Source organism: Trachurus trachurus (assembly GCF_905171665.1).
Source record: "Trachurus trachurus genome assembly, chromosome: 19".
Lineage (NCBI taxonomy): Eukaryota > Metazoa > Chordata > Actinopteri > Carangiformes > Carangidae > Trachurus > Trachurus trachurus.
This window is the reverse complement of record NC_139913.1, coordinates 21,759,046-21,776,322: the sequence shown is the minus strand read 5'-3', so window position 1 is coordinate 21,776,322 and position 17,277 is coordinate 21,759,046. Positions and strand designations below refer to the sequence as shown.

The 17,277-nt window shown below is 42.9% G+C and overlaps 3 protein-coding genes across 3 annotated transcripts in view; 2 read left to right on the top strand and 1 right to left on the bottom strand.

The window, feature by feature from the left end:
* Positions 1-17,277, top strand: part of mfsd1l (major facilitator superfamily domain containing 1-like) — a 258,249-nt gene that overhangs the window by 238,974 nt on the left and 1,998 nt on the right. Inside the window, exons 2-8 of the mRNA XM_083993972.1 lie at positions 15,294-15,425; positions 16,055-16,155; positions 16,286-16,395; positions 16,488-16,543; positions 16,636-16,779; positions 16,906-17,064; positions 17,155-17,270. Of these exons, the coding sequence (XP_083850098.1) occupies positions 15,404-15,425; positions 16,055-16,155; positions 16,286-16,395; positions 16,488-16,543; positions 16,636-16,779; positions 16,906-17,064; positions 17,155-17,270 (708 nt within the window). The 5' untranslated portion in view covers positions 15,294-15,403. The remainder of the gene's footprint in view (positions 1-15,293; positions 15,426-16,054; positions 16,156-16,285; positions 16,396-16,487; positions 16,544-16,635; positions 16,780-16,905; positions 17,065-17,154; positions 17,271-17,277) is intronic.
* Positions 454-8,076, top strand: spsb3b (splA/ryanodine receptor domain and SOCS box containing 3b). The gene is made up of 7 exons (XM_083993591.1): positions 454-559; positions 2,577-2,712; positions 3,690-3,870; positions 5,415-5,602; positions 5,798-5,900; positions 6,030-6,155; positions 6,982-8,076. The coding sequence occupies exons 1-7, from the start codon at positions 519-521 to the stop codon at positions 7,560-7,562; spliced, it is 1,356 nt and encodes a 451-aa protein (XP_083849717.1). The 5' UTR covers positions 454-518; the 3' UTR covers positions 7,563-8,076.
* On the bottom strand, positions 9,921-14,439 carry eme2 (essential meiotic structure-specific endonuclease subunit 2). Its single transcript, XM_083993642.1, has 8 exons — positions 13,961-14,439; positions 13,260-13,381; positions 12,999-13,091; positions 12,782-12,906; positions 12,600-12,663; positions 12,362-12,477; positions 10,875-11,064; positions 9,921-10,223 (listed from the first exon to the last, which is right to left on the bottom strand). The coding sequence occupies exons 1-8, from the start codon at positions 14,409-14,411 to the stop codon at positions 10,068-10,070; spliced, it is 1,317 nt and encodes a 438-aa protein (XP_083849768.1). The 5' UTR covers positions 14,412-14,439; the 3' UTR covers positions 9,921-10,067.

Genomic DNA, 17,277 nt, shown 5'->3' with positions numbered 1-17,277 from the left:
CCTCCAAATATTTATTTTTTACGTTATTTATATCGACACATTATTCTGTTGACCTAATATGCACGGAAATATAGCCTAACATTTTTCAGTAGCCTACCTTCTTAATTCGCTTAACTTATTTTAACAGTAACATAACGAAACAACAATACAACTTAACTGTTTGAATTATATACAGTATGTTAACCTGGTGAATCATAGTATCAAATGCCAAGTTCTGTATAGCCTGTTATATAAGATTTTAAGAAGTTATATAGTGGGTATTTCCCTCTCTGTGTTATAAACTCACACCACATCATGTGCGCAAAGGCCATAGGCTACCTATTCCACAGATTGTTACCCCATTTAGGTAAAGGTAACTAAGTAAATTAACATAAACCACTCCTCCACACAGGTCCTATCCAATAAGCACAAGACGAGGGCGTGGAGAAGTAATGTTTACGTCTAGGTCGCTGAGAAGTGGGACAGAGTGCAAACTGCACCTGTCACAGGATCGTGTCCAGAGTCACATCAGCTTTCAAATGAGCCACTGCAAGACAGTTTACAGGAAGACTTCTGTAAGGTAAGAGCATGCTGCCTCTGATATTTTAATATCTCTGCTGCACTGTAACTGAGATGATTTAAAGATTTGAAGTTAAAGAAAAACAAATAGACTGTGGGTAGTGGATCATTTGATTGGTATAGAGTTATTTAGGCACTCAGTAATATTATCTAGGATGCTTTACAATCAGAAATGTAGATAGTTTCATTACACTGACATATCTAGTGAATAGAGGATTAGATTCAGTTATGTGAGAATAGAAAGCAGGCAGGACACAGACACAGCTTAGATTTGACAACAGAAACATTCACAGTATTAGTATTAGTGTGATAATGCTGTGTGTGTGTGCTGCAGACTGCATTCATATCATAGCCACCAAAACATTGGCTGACAAAGATACTATCATTTGTTCTGACTATGTTATCCAAATGAGGCATTTACAGTATGTAGGGTAAGGCCCAATTAAAGTGAGACTAGCTCCAGACTAACTAATCTAAATTATTGGTATTTATCTCCTGCACCTGCTTACCAAGCATCTACCAGCTGCTGTGTTCAGTGCTGGCATTAACTGTGACATGCTATCAGGTTGAGCTGCAGCATGTTGAGGAAATACAGACTCTTCTTCTATAGATGTGTCAGTTATGGGATAGATAATAAACAATAAAGCTCTACCAATTGTTATACAGGACAAACTTTGTCCTATATAACAATTGGTAGAGCTGTATTATATTATGTATGTATCTGTATTGTATTATGTATGTATCTACTATTACTTTGTCCGACAAAGTAATAGTAGTTGATCCAGAATAGGTTTCTTTTAGGTGTACAAGTGAGTCTTGAACCTCTTAGAAAAACAAAACAGTGCAATTGAAGCAATTGATTGTAATGATTACTGTCTGTGAAGGTGGTAAATAGTTCAACACAACATATCTTAGTGTTTTGGCCCTGTTTTCTGGGTCATAGAACCAGAACAGTGTGTGTGTGTTACAAAGATATCTATGAATTGTACTTGTTTTACTATATACTGTGTCAATAGAGAGGCAGATTTCACATAATGTTTTTGTCAGTGGACTTGCACCAAATGCCCCAGCGTCACTGACAGCTTAGTTGTTGGTTGTCTGTGTTTGTTGTTTTGCGTCATGATGGAACCAGCTTACAAAACTTTGACAAAAGACAAGAAGGTGTTTTAATTATTCCTCCTCGTCCTGCTCCATTAAACTGTCAGATAATTCTGTTACATTTAGTATCAGGGAAGGAAGAAAGATCAGTATAAAACATATGATTTATGCTTGGTATAGCCAGTGTAGTCAGTAGGTCAGCTACCTTATCTGTCACTGTATGTGTGCTGATGAAGCTAGGTAACGTGCTGCCACTGTGGCAGAGCAGAGGGCTGGGTTTAAAGGTTAGACACGCGCATGGAAACACTTCCTCTTGCCAACTGTGGCATATGGGACAGATAGAAATAGGCAAGCTGCAGCAGATCAGTCTTTAGGAGACTAGACATTTTTCCCTTACAGTGACATTTTGCAGTTTCAGCAGATCGGGAAAGTAAACAAATCACTGAACGTTTCCTATTCACACTCATACTGATGTATTTTAACTGTCAAACAGGTTACAGCTTTAAACAGCTTGTGAGACAGTTGAGTAACATGATGAGAATCTGTAAATTTCCTATAGCACCCTAGAATTTATCAGTTAAACGAAAAAATATCTATTCTCATCACTGGTGTAGGATATTTTTTATTTCATTGAGACCCAATTTAGTTTCGGTGATTTGGTGTGATGTGAATTCCCAGAATGCCCTATTCAATATGAAATAGAAGGCTATTTTTTTGAATATGGACCTGCAAGATATGGAAAATGTGTCATTTTATATACCTGTGAATGTGTCACAAATGAATCTGACCTCGAGATACAAATCAAAGAATAGATAAGCAGTGAACCAGGAGTTTCTGGAGCTGACCCTGCTTAAAAAAGAACACGACCTGCTGTACAGACAACAGCTGGTCATACGGTGTTGGGTCTGCTGTCCACACAGAGCTGCCATGCTGAGAAGAGGCAGGAACGGCCGGGTTCGTCATGTGGCCTGGAGCGAAATACGGCAGGAGACAGATGACATGGCGGTGATCCAGACTCTGGACAGAGAGGAGTGGGAAGACCAGACGACAACACAGGTGAGACGCTGGGGTTTGTAGGCCACAGGACAAGAGATAGAAACAGGTCAAACAAAGTGGTTATTTGGAAGGAGATGGTGTTGCATTTGTGGTATAAATGGAAAATAATTCACTTGCATGCATCACTTGTTTGATGTCAGGCAATATTAAAGAGCTATATCCAGTGTCTCTGCAGAAATTGGGAGAAAATCTAGGAGGAGCCATAATAAGCATGTATGACTTATCATCAGGGCCGTTGTATAGGGGAGAAAGGTGATGATAATTCTAGGGGCCCAGCGCCCCTGTAGGGGCAGGGCCCACAAAAACCCCAGTAGTCTAATCTTTGTATGACTGAATTATTCTGCATAAGACCCTGACTAATACTCATAGTAATGCTGCATTAGCATCAAAACAAAGTAGGCTAAATAAAGAATGATAATACATATGTAGTCTATGAAAAAAAGTGGAAAAGTGAGGGGGCAGGGGCCCACTTTAGTATACTTTCAGGGGGCCCAGAATTCCTAGCAACAGCCCTGCTTATCATATTTCTACCTGGGTACCAGTAGTTTTCCACTGTGTGGCCGCGTGTAGGTCATGGTCAGGTCTCCAGAAGGAGCCCCCAGTATTTTTGGAAGGGGTCTAATTTTACTGAGTGTCACACATGATCTCTCTCACCAATAGGAACCAAGAACAGCTTTTGGTGTAAAGGTTTTGAAACATAAGATTTGGGTGACCCCTCTCATTTAGCTCTTTGAACTAGAGCATGCAACACTTTAAGGTAGTCCAGGCTCAGCAACCTATTTTTCTTTCTGTGTCTCGCCACCATACGGTTTATTGATTACAAAAAGGCATCACAGCAGCCGGCGCAATCGACAAAAACGTCAGATACTGTATAATCCTGGATCTAATTCCTTTCCTCGCTGCCAAGCCAAGATATCTGGACCATGGCTACGTCTATGGACTTACAAGATGCCGTTTGTACTGTGTGTGTCAACCAGATCTGCGATTTGGAGTCTGACGTGGATTACCTGGCGAGTTCCCAGGCTGTCTCTGAGGCGGTGGCCTTGCCCTGCACGGTGCCGGTGATAGGGGAGTCTTTCTGTCAGTGTGACCGACAGGAGGAGCTCAGCCCAGGAGTCACTCTTATCGGCGACTGCCTCTGTGGGGAAGAGGATCAAGGTGAGCAAAAGCTAATGAATACAGCATTACACCATTTGATGATAGCAGAGTAAGTGTGATGTTGAGGTTGCACAGGATAAAATAACAATATAAGGCCTTGATAATAATGTGAAAGTACATTATCCATAATATATGTAGCTTTAGGAAGCATATCAACATGCTGATCAATCAGTTTGAATAAAGCAGATCACAGAAGAAGATTTATTCACCAATAAGCAATCGATTACCAAGTCTCTTAGTTTTATAGTTAAGGCTAAAATAATGCCATCAATTTCAAAATCTTGTATAGAATAGAATAGAATAGAATAAACTTTATTGTCCCACAGGGGAAATTTGTTGTGGACTCGAGTGCATGGTAAAGGCTGCCTTAGACAATAAATATACCTAAAATACATACAGTTTGAGACGTACATGTACACACACACTAATGACACACCCAGTAAAAGATTAAAAAGAAAAACAGACAAACAGAACATCAGTTATTGCACACTTCCCAGAGAGAATAAAACAAGGATTATTGCACACATCCCAGGCCTCAGCGTACACAGAGCTGTTTAAAAGTTTGATGGAGGTGGGTACAAAAGAGAATTTAAAACGATTCAGTCTGCATTTAGGGAATCTATACCTTCTACTGGAAGGCAAGAGCTCATAGTTTTCTAGAAGGATGTGGGACGGGTCTGACAAAACCCTTTGCGCCTGCCTGACTATAGACTGCTCATAGATGGACTCAAGGGAGGGTTTCTCAGTCCTCCCCATCATCTGTAGTCTGGACCAGGTGCTGCAACTTTAGAGTTTAGACTATACTGAGAGATTGCCGTACCACGCTGTTATCCCGTACCTAATAACGCTTTCTATTACTGCCTGATAAAATAAAAACAGAATATTCTGACTGACTCCGAACACCCTCAGTCTATGTAAAAAATACAGCCTTTGCTGTAAACGACAACAGACCAAATCAACATGTTGATTGTCTTATGGCACAGTTCCATTAACCTAAACCCTAACCCTGGCTAGTCAAGTCAAGCCAGGTGACGATATCCTAGTAACAGGTACAAACAGGATGAAAGTGTCTATCGCCGTACGTGTAATTTAAATGCTGATGTCAGCAGGCTAACATGCTCACAAGGATATTAATGTTTACCATGCAGGTTTAGCATGCTAACATTTAGCACCAAACAAAGTACAGGCAATGCACACGGGGCTGTTTGTTCTGTAGTAATTCCAGAAATCACCACAGATGCTACAATTCATCTTGAGCGGGACATGAATATTGTACAAATGTCATTGCAATCCATTAAGATAGTTGTTGAGACACATCAACATTACTTTTTCACGTCACTGTACAGTACATCCTCTGGGGACCACGATGGTCTTCGACAAATTTCCCATTAGTTCAGTAGTTGTTGAGATGTTTCAGTCAGGACCAAGGAGCTGGACCAATCAACTAATCAACAAAGACTGACTAATGATATCATTGATGTAGTTTATTATGAATTACAAAGTACAAATCGTTGTCACATTGCACACGTCTGGTGTGTTTCCAGGTTTTGACTGGGTATGGGACGAGCACTTCAAGTCCTCCGGAGCCTTCCTCAGCTGCGACAGCAGGAAGGTGAGCTTCCACTCCGACTACAGCTGTGGCACAGCTGCCATACGCGGCACCAAGGAGCTGGCAGAGGGCCAGCACTTCTGGGAAGTCAAGATGACCTCTCCTGTCTATGGAACCGATATGGTGAGTAACAGTCTCTTGACTCCTACTCCAGTTGAATTAGCAGTGAACTGAAACACTTGTGAACGTGCCTCTCAACCACTTGTTTCAAATGATGAGTGTAACTGTAAGTGTCATTATAATCTATAACTTACTGATGAGCCAGAACCACAGTAGCTCTCTCCTGAGGTTTTGTTCTCTCCTGTTTGATTGGTTCAGATGGTGGGCGTCGGGACTTCAGAGGTGAACCTGGAGAAGTTCAAATACAGCTTTGGCAGCCTTCTTGGTCATGATGAAGACAGCTGGGGGCTCTCCTACACAGGTTAGAGAACATGACTACAGGGATTACAAGACCTTGAGTTATCAGAGGAGTCTGTGAAACTGGACGGATAATTTTAACCAAAATGATCAGACATTCAATAAAATGTATTTTTGTGTGTGTGTGTTTAAGGTCTTCTCCAGCACAAAGGTGACAAAGTGAAGTTTTCCTCTCGATTTGGGCAAGGCTCCATCATAGGAGTGCACCTGGACACCTGGCATGGCACCCTGACCTTCTACAAGAACCGCCACTGCATAGGTGTGTATTTCCCATAGACTGTAAAAAGAATGGACATAGCACCCCCCATTGGTTTTGGGGAGTCGTTTTTGTGACTCTAATATGGCGGCCTGAACAGCGCCATGTTGGATTGGCCGGCCGAGAACCCGCCCACTGGCCTCGAAGCAGCTGTCCACGGAGCTGCTCGGACCTGTCACTCAACGTTTCCGCGCCCTAATTGGCCAGAGTTTTAACCTAATAACAGTAAAACGGTAGGCCTAGAGTTAAAAAAAAATTCACCCCCCTCAGAGTGTGTGCGGGGGTAGAAACTATCGATCGAGACGAAAAAACGTTCTGACACCAGGCTTTTAACATGTTTATTGAGGATGTAAAGTCGGCGATTTTAACATGGGGGTCTATGGAGAATGCTCCCTTCTGACACCAGCCCCCAGAGGAATCCAAGGGGATTGCAGTTTTTTGAACGCGGAAGTGAGCTTCACTTCTCAGACCGACAACTGCCCCCTTGGTATTTCCCAAGGGGCGAGTTGTGGGTTCTACAAGTGAAGACCACTTCTGCGTTCAAAAAACTGCACTTCTCTGGCGGCCTCTGGGGGCTGGGACCGGAAGTGAGCAACTCTCCATTGACCCCCATGTTAAAATAGCCGACTTAACAGCTTAAAAAAACATATTTACAGCCTGGTACATTATTTTTTTTTGGTCTCTTCCAATAGTTTCCACCTCTGTGAACACTAGGTGCGTTTACATGGGTCCAAAAATCCTATTTACAATCAGACTGAGGAAAACACTGCATGTGCAGCACTGTAACATTACAGTGTTTTCATCCTCATCTCCTCTTCTTCTACAACAGGTGTCGCTGCCACGAGGCTGCAGAACAAGAAGTTCTACCCCATGGTGTGCTCCACGGCAGCCAAGAGCAGCATGAAGGTGATCCGTTCCTGCTACACACCCACCTCCCTGCAGTACCTCTGCTGCACCCGGCTCCGTCAGATGTTGCCCTCCTGCCCAGACGTGCTTAACACTCTGGAGTTGCCCCCGGGCCTGCGCACCCTCCTGCACGCACAGCTGGGCTGGGTCTTCACCCTCAGCAGCAGCCCCGAACCCTCAGAGCAGCACAGCGACCTGCCTGAGGGCTTCTACGAGGACAGCAGCCTCCCCTCCAGCCCCAGCCCCAGCCCCAGCCCCAGCCCCAGCCCCAGCCCCAGCCCCAGCCCCATCATGAGCCCGGTCTCCAGCCTGAGTGCCTGCGCCTCTCCGAGCCCCTGCAGCAGTCCGTTTCCCGAGCCAGTCTCGCACCAGTGCCCCTGTCAGACATCGCCTCAAACTCAGCCCTGCACTTGCCGCTGCCCCCCAACTCCTCCCAGCAGCGACTACGAAAGCTGCTGCTCTGAGCCCGAGGAGTACCAGTGCAAAAGATGCCGCTGGACATGACGCACTAGTCGAAATGTTAGTTCTTAGTATTTGGCACACAGCTATTCTACTATTGCCATCAGCATCTCCTGTTGGAAATCATGGAGAAAAAGAGCAATCTCATCTTTTAGCCATTGTGGAGTGGATATATAAGTGGATTGTTGTTTCTACTTTTTTTTTTTTAATCTAGCAATGTCATTCAGACATCTTTGTCAGTGAATGGGGAGCAGGGGGTGAGTCTGGGGATGTCACGATTATAGATTTTCTTTGTACGATTATTGTCAGAGAAATAATCACGGTATTACGATTATCATGATTATTATGCATTAATTAATTTCACAACATATGAATGTGTAAAATCAAATACAGTCAAAATATAATTACATTACAAATGTTTACACTACATATTTTAAGTATCTACTATTCATATATAACCAATTATTAATCCACCAGGGGAAGTGTTTTAAATATTCAAATCATTAATTGTCATCTACTGTATACCAAATATTTAAGTTTATTTTAATTGTTTGTCTGTTTGTTTTTTTTATCACAAATGAGACGCTAACATTTAAATTGTATGTTACGTTAGGTAAATGGACCAGTATTTCTTTCATTTACCTTAACTTTTGTGCACATCTGCCTCTGTGTTTCCAACATAATCTTTTTTTGGAAAGTGACAGTATTTAAGAATCTTTACAATTAATTAATTGTGGCATTTAATACCGCGATTAATTGTGAAAACAAGTAATCGTGACATCCCTAAGTGAGTCTGTAGTGTGTGTGACACATTAAATGCAGTTCACACGTTAGAGTGACAAAGAGGTCATTCATTCTCATTATAGCCAATTTCATAAGGCTAATAAGAGCCATATACTGTATATTGCTGTTATTCTTTTTAATATTATCTATAAGGTATGCCGGTCACTGTCTTTGGAAGGCCTGATGTTTGCCAAATAAGACTCTGACACATAAAAAAAAAGGAAAAGAGAAAAAAGACACCCTTGTTATTCGCAGGGATAGACTCAAGGGGACAGGAGTTGCTTTTGATACTTTGGAAATGATTTTTTTTTTGTAAATGTGTTTTGTAATCACTGTCTGGTTTGAATATCAACAGTGGTTGTGTTCATGCATATAAGAGTATTTGTTACTAAGCATTTTTCTTTGTACATTTATGCTTTGTTTATGAATTTTCTTACTCAGGCGATTCTATAAAATTAAATAGAAAAACCCTTCATTGCAGCTCATTTTAATATACAAGTTCAAACATATACAAATAATATCATACATACAATGGAGCGCAGCTTACAAAACAAAACTTATTTTTTTACAAAATATATTCTATAAACATGTTCTAGTCTTTAACTCTTTCGCGACCACACTAATTCCTCAGCACATCCGCTCAGGACCACATGTTTTTGGCTATTTGTTTACCTTTTATCTCACGTCGAACCGAACTCTGTACGTCACCTAGAAACAAACGGTCTTCACGTGATTGAAGAGTGACTTTACAACGTGCTCCACGAAAAAACGGCGAGTTTTTCCGCCGTTTCGTTCGTGAGGACGAAGTAGAAGAAGAGAGCTGGGTTTCTCCAAAAACGGAGCTCCCGCTCTAGTTTCAGAGAAAAACGCACTTTTGTGTCAAGTGGCAATCTGCTCATTTTACCGGTACTCTGCAGTGTGGCATGTCTCCCAAATCATTTCTACGGCTAAATAAATATATTTGTAGGCATATCTGGGGGGTGTGGCAGCCTGGAGAGCAGCGGTGCAGCGGTGTGGGTCTCTGGCTGCAGCGCAGCAGCTCCGGGACACTGCTGTGTGACTGGCCGGCGATGAGTGCTCTGTGGCGGGGGCGGCCGGTCACAGCCCCCGCTGCAGAGCGCCCGCTCTGCTGCACAGCGCCGTGAAAACAGCCGTGATAACGGGCTTTCAGATCCGAGTCTCCAAACCATAAACGTTTGTAACAGCACCGGTAAAAGTCGCCACATTTGTCGTCGGTCGCTTTTGTCAAAAGAGGGTTTGGAAAGTCGCCAGATTCAGCGAGAAAGTCGCAACACTGTAGCCGACAGCCGCACAGCGCTGCACGCTGTCCCCAGAGCAGCATTCAAGGAGAACGATTACTCAAACAAAACCAAGATCACACATTTTATAAAAAATATTATGTTTTGATTTTAGTTTAAAACAGTTTTACATATCAGAGGACTACCATATTCACACACAGGGTACCTCAGAGTGTCTATTATCGTAATCTGTAAAAAAACGGTTTTGACGAGTTTGCTCGTCAATGGTCGTGAACGTTCGGCAGGCTGTGACGAGTTAACTCGTCAATGGTCGCGAAAGAGTTAAGCTGCACAAGCTCAGATGAGTATAAATAGTTATTAACTGGTGGGTGAACATGATATCTGAGGCGTATATTTAGCTTGTAAACATCAACATTTATATGTTAGCAGCCAAGTGGTGACACAGTGTCATTAGAGACGGGATGGATCCTTGCTGACATCACATTCATCTCATTGTCAAGTGGACAAATTAGTCCAGCACCAGCTGGGGGTTCTGGGCCGTGAAGCAGCGGTAAACTCTGGCTGAAATCTCTGGTCCAATACGTCTCTCTTTACCTCCGGTCTTCACTATGAGACCGGTCAGCAGCCCCTTCCTCTTCTCCTCTTCCTCCAAGCCCTGGTACGCCTTAAATAGAACAACAACATTGGGAATTTAAATGGATAGTTCACCCAAAATTCAAATTTCACTCATTATCTACTCACCCTCATGTCGACTAAGGGCTGGGAGAAGTTTCAGAGTCCTCCGTGGCTTCTCTGAGTTACAGCGGGGCTCCGTGCAGCACTGCATTGCCATATGATGGTAGCGAACGGAGCTCACTTTTCTTCGTCCAAAAAGACACACCAAAAAACATCAAAATACCTCCATAGTGCTCGTCTGTAATGTCCCTCTTGTAGCTTCCGCTACAAACAAGCTTAAAACATATTCTTATTTAATTTTTTTCAGAACAATTTCTCATGTTGGGGCTTCAATACAAGAGGGACATTACAGACGAGCACTATGGAGGTATTTAGATGTTTTTTGTTGTGTCTTTTTGGACAAAGAAAAGTGAGCTCCGTTCACAACCGTCATATGGACATGCAGTGCTGCACGGAGCCCCGCTGTAACTCAGAGAAGGCACTGAAACTTCTCCCAGCCCTTAGTCGACATGAGGGTGAGTAGATAATGAGTGAAATTTGAATTTTGGGTGAACTATCCCTTTAAGGAAAAGATTAAAAAAAGTGATTTTTCTGTGAGTCTATTCTGTGCGTGACCGTGTTGAGGAGAAGTGAGGTCTACCTGCAGCAGCAGCTGAGGAGAGGGATAGGCTGCAGTCACGGTGGAGGCCACAGCAGGACTGACTCTGTTCAGCTGTTGGATCTGTTTGCTCCAGACCTGGATGAGGCCTGAGCCGTCCCTCTCCACCCGCGCCCCGCTCGCCCACGACCCGTCCACACAGAAGGGAAGCTCTGACCGCTCTGTCAGGAGCCTGCACAGACATTCAAGAACAGTATCATTTATGTGGCGTTAAAGTTAGCAAGTATTTTTGCTTTAAAGGGATAGTTTAGAATTTTGGCAAATTCGCCTATTGCCATAATCCCTATAGTCATAGGAGTAGGTTCATTACCTTTAATTATCGGTGCATGTTGTTTTGAGATCCACAGGGCAGAGACGCAAGCTGCTCAGTGAATACAATAGAGGTTAATGGTACAGGTCCCCTGTCCCTGATCAAACTCATCAAATACACAATCCAACAACTCCAAAACATTCTCATGGACAAGTTGTGACCTGCACATTCGCCACGCTATGAAATAATTAGGTATAATTTGAAGCAAATACTCGGAACTACTTGCACTTTGCACAGCAGCCGTGTCTGGAATGTAGTTCTGGCTGCTTTGCCTCGAAAACAACTCCGTTTTGTAATGTTACATTATTATTTCATAGCGTGGTGAATGTGCAGGTCACAACTCCTCCACAAGATTGTTTTGGAGTTGTTGGATTGTGTATTTGATGTTTTGAGGGACAGGGGACCTGAACCGTTCACATCCATCATGTTCGCTGAGCAGCTTGCATCTCTGCCCTGTGGATCTCAAAACAACATGCACCGATAATTAAAGGAATAGTTCAACATTTTGGCAAATTGGCCCATTGCCATAATCGCTATAGTCATAGCAGTAGGTTCGTTACCTTTAATTGTCAGTGTATGCTATTTTTAGAACAGCAGAGCAGGGCAGCAGGCTGCTCAGGCCTATGCTATGGAGGCTAAGGGAATTTCTTGGTTTCCCTCATCAAACTCATCAAATACACAACCCAACAACTCCAAAACGCTGTCGTGGACAAGTTGTGAGCTGCACAATCACCACGCTATGAGACAATAACGGAACGAAGGTAGATTCGGGGTAAATTCATGCAAAACCGCTGATGCTCGTTGAGTTCAGGGACAGTTTTTCAGTAAGCAGACTCTGTATTTACCCTGTATTTACCTCAAAAACGACTCCGTTCCATTATTATCTCATAGCGTGGTGATTGTGCAGGTCACAATTTGTCCATGACAGCGTTTTGGAGTTTTGGGATTTTGTATTTGATGAGATTGATGAGGGAAACCAAGAAATTCCTTTAGCCTCCATAGCGTAGCTCTGCCGTTCTAAAAATAGCTTACACCTACAATTAAAGGTAACAAACCTCCTGCTATGACTATAGCGATTATGGCAATGGGCCCATTTGCCAAAATGTTGAACTATCCCGTTAACAGGCCAGTGAAGCTTTAGAGCAGGTGCATAGCCTACTTGAAGGGGCGTTTTGATAAGGCCTTTGTGACGGCACACACGTGGTTGGTGACCTCCTCCCATCCGTCCAGGAAGACCAGCGAGATGTTCTTGCAGAGCTGGAGGTAAACAAGAACCTGGACAGACAAAGACGGCACCAAAGAAATGATGTAATGGTCTGTGGACAGTGAACACCATTACATGACGGAAATTCTGACAGTTACGGTGTGAAGATGATGAAGATTCAAAGTAAACAAACCTCCTCAACATCAAGATTCTCCATCCCCAACACAGTTTGCAGACTACAGGCATTTGTCCTGTGGCTAAAGGAAACACAGGACAGGTCAGACTGATTACATGAAAGCTAAGAGGTGTTTCGTCACACTAGAGATGAGCACATTGAGAATAAAGAAGCACATGATGAATTAAGTATACACTGACCTGTAATCAGATTGAGAGTCAGTCACCCAGACAGTGACGACCTTCTTGGCGTGACGGTTGAGAAACTCAAAAAGAGGGCTGAGAAAAGCCCCCGCCCCCGTCTCCTCCCCTTCACTGTCCAGCATCTGCAGGAGCAAGAAAACACAACTATGCAGTTCACAACACAACAAGTCAGAGTCCACAGAGTTCATTCATTACAACTTGAGAGGCTGCTTACTTTCTTCACAGAGATCACCATGTCCATGAAGTCAGTCAGACCCAGCACCAGCACCACCTGCTCCTCCTCCACTGAGCCCCTCCCTCCCTCTCCCTGCTAAAGACAAACAAACAGACAATTTTCTATAACAAAAAAAATTCTAATAATCATATTCACTTTACAGATGTAACATAATGAAAACATTCATACAGTATGAGCATTGGTCTTAGCCCTGCACCCAACAAAAGCTCGAGGGAAGGTGAATTTTAGTATCAGTATTACCTGGAGTGAGTCTCTGGTCCAGGTGATGCTGTGAGGAAGCTGCTGGCTCTCAATACTGAACCTCCACTCATTTGCAGCCAGAGTGTCCAGCAAGATGTCTGAGCCATCCTGTTGCAGAAGAGCTGCAGAGAACCACACTGGCTTTTACCATCTAAACATACTGTATGTATATCAACCATTTTATTTCAATTTATTTAGGATAGCCCCTTGAGATGCAGCATCTCGTTTTCGAGGGGGTCCCACATACAAAAATAACACAAGGACATACTACTACAATGATACACAACAGACACAAAGCACACTGCTCTCGGACTTCAACAGCCCCCCAAACCCCACCCACCTTATCCCAGGCTCACAGGAAGTTGGATTACAAATACATACTGTATATGCACGCATACCTACATATAAATGTAAATGTGCTCCCATACGCATAAGCAGATACACATAAGCAAATACACATAACAAGACAACATCACACTCATAATGCAACATCAGAGCAACAGAGTAACAGAGTGCCACTGCATCAGAAACATGAGCAACTTGAGCAACAATTTCACATTGATGACATAAACTGGACAGGTGATGTCTTCATGGATCATAAATAAACACTGACAAGCATAATTTGTTTTGACATAGTGACCATATAGTCGATGGTCAAGTTTCCGACGGCACCTGAAGGCAGCACCGGTGAACCTGCTCACCTGGATCAATGCAGACGGTGAGACACTTGAGGCAGTTCTCCGGCCTGAGACTCTTGAGGTTCTCCGCAGCCTCTCTCCTCCTCTGCTGCTCCTGCCTCCTCTCCTCCTTCTCCTGGGCTCTGGCTGCTCTCTGCCTCTCTCTCTCCTCCTTCTTCTCCCTGGTTTTCTCTCTATCCGCCTCTATCTCCTCCTTGCTGCGGCGTTTCCTCGCAGGACTCGGTGTGCCCGAGCCCTCCGGCCGCGGAGGAGGCAAAGAACAAGTTTGACTACTGGTACTGGACTCACTTTTTGTTGGAGACGAGGTTTTACGTTTGAGGGGTGAGCTCAGATCCTCATCCGAGACTTTGCTGACAGCTGCTTCTTCATTGCACTTATGAGACCCCCTCTCGGTGTCAGTTTCCTCCTCAGATTCAGATATGTCCCATGTTTTAGCTCTGCGCAACACAGACATCTTCTAAGTTCAAGACATAGTCCAGCAACGTGAATACACAGTTTATGAAACACATGCTAATCTTTAAATGGGAGCAACCAGCCTTTGTTTATATCTCCAGTCAGTATGGTGTCCGCCGAGGGACAAGTGTCCTAATACGCGATTCATATATTACCACTTTACTATGAAGGAAACTTTTACGAGATGCTGTATGTAGCTATGCTGCAGGTAGTAGGCCTAATTAAAAATATTCATATTCAGCCATTAATTGTACGAGTGTCCATAATTAATCACAAATAATCTCAAATGAATCACACAATTGTATTTTCTATGGGAAATTTGATGATGGACATAATATGCTGTTTTATGGAAATATACTTTAATACACATTAATTAAGCTGCTGCTGTAGATGAGAATAAAGTGTTCAGCCATGTTGTCCTAAAATATGTAGAAAAGAACATAAACTCTGATACTGGCATCAAATAAATTTAGATTTTCTTATAAATAAGAGAACTGACAGTACAACAGTCTCCTTTGCACATCATCATAATCATTGCAAAAAAAGAGGCATTATAATTATGCCCTCCTGACCACTCTTTTCGACAATAATATAACGTTTTTGATTTGTTTTAAATTAAAACGTAAAAACAACAGTATACTCCTAAAAATGTCGATTGATTAATAGTTGTTCATTAATTTCAAATAGTAGTCTGACTTTCATTTGTATTTTGTACGATTTCATCAATGCAAACATTTTTTAAAAATATATAAATAAAGTTTTAAGGGGGGAAAAAAGAGGAGCGTCTGTGTGCGTAGATTTCCAAACCGTCGCCTCCCGCTCTTACACAACAACAGATCGATCCATGTGGTTTATAGCTCTGCCGCGAGCGGAGTCAACCCAGAAACACACCACTGCTGCTCCAGTCTGCTTTTGTAAACAACAACAGAGGATGAGATTTGGAGGTTTTATTTTATAGCAACGTCCTCCTTGTTCTTATTCTTTCTCCTCAATATGACGCAGCCTGCAGAGAAAGGTACGTGTTAATAACATTGTGCTATTTCGCTACTTTAGCTACTGAATAACCGCTTAGCTAGAAAACCAGACCTCAGTCTCGTGAACCTACGATGTACTTCCCTGAAAAACTGGGACAGTGAACGACCGACTCAGCATTTTACACTGGTTTCATGTGACTAAATAGGGAAATAACTAGAAACTCGAGGTTAGTAGTAACTTTCTGTCTTAGGAATGTGTAAGTGTGACAAAACACAATGACGGAGTCTGAGATAACTCTGCAGTAAAGTCAACACGAAGGCTTTCATTGAAAAGGAAAAGGAAAAAAGTTAAGGAGGGAAATTAACTAGCTCCCCTCTACAAGATGTTTTATCTTATCATTATTATTAACCCCATTATTATTATTATTATCAGTGTCCTTCTACAGTTTTTAACTTTAAACTGTGCAAAATGACAAGAATAAAACATTTAAATAATTTTTGTGTCATTGCTATATGTTGAATTTCAGGTGTGTGTGTCAGTCAGTTAATCCTCTTGTCCATCCATGTCCCTTCTTGTCCACCTCTATAGAGAAGTGTTTGGAGTTAAAACAGCCAGTAAAACAAGTCATCCCAGTCTCATTATTCCCATTCTGTGTTTTTTTCCTAACAGCATATTACCGCTTCGTGGTGCTGTTCTTCAACTGCCTGCTGACATTTGGCTCCTACTTCTGCTTCGACATCCCCAGTGTCCTGCAGGATCAGTTCCAGGGGGTAAGTAGAAGAGTCAAGAGCATCAGCATCAAATGATTTCATCTTATCCCACTCCACATTACACAGCTGTAGTTACACGTCGGGATTCCCAGCTCTGTCAGTTTGTGATGATTTGTGTCTTCTCCGACAGAATCTGACGTGTCCCAATGCAACGGTGATCAATGGGACAGTGGACTGTGTGGAGGGACTGGGGATGAGCCCTCAGCAGTACAATCTTCTCTATGCCATTTATGCTTGGACGTAAGGAAACATGCATATACTTACACACTTTGACTCAGCTGTGCACTTATCAGAGTATCGCCTCAGTTGTCTTTTTGCTCTCCTATCAACAGGAATGCAGTAGTGGTGATTATTGCAGGATTCCTCATTGACAAATTAGGAAACCGCTGTAAGTTTATGTTTACATCTTCTTTTGCAAGTCTGCTTAATCAAGCGAAAGATTAAAAGCGGTTGTCAATTTCTTTGTGGTCCTCTGTGCAGTTGGGGTGTTTCTGTTTTCTTTCCTGTGCGTGCTGGGCTCGTCCCTGTTTGCACTGGGCTCCCACTTCAAAGGAACTCCCTATCTGCTGCCGCTGATGCTCACAGGCCGACTGCTGTTTGGATCGGGCAATGGATCCCTGACCAGTAAGTCCACCACCACCTTACGAAACACAGACACACAAAACTCTCTCCACTGTCAAATCTGAGGAATCTTCCTGAACCGTGTGCTCATCATCATCTCCCTTTTTTTTTTTTATTTTTTTTTTTTAGTTGTTCAGAACCGCATCACAGCTTTCTGGTTCAAAGGGAAGGAGCTGGCCTTGGCCTTCGGTCTGACCCTCGCTTTCTCACGCCTGGGTTCAGTCCTGAACTTCTTCCTCACACAGAGGTTTGAAGAAAAATATGGCATGCAGTGGACGCTCTGGGGCGGTATGTGGCGGTATTAACCCTAAGGTTTATGGCATGATTTAAAAGTATTTTATTGCAATATTATATACAACTGAATGCTTTGTTTTCTAGGTACCATACTATGCGTGCTGGGCTTTGTATCTGCCATCATAGTCAGTGGCCTGGATAAAGTTGGAATGAAGCAGCTGGGTCTGGATGGAGCGATCCAAGAGCAATCTCGTAAAGTGGTACGAA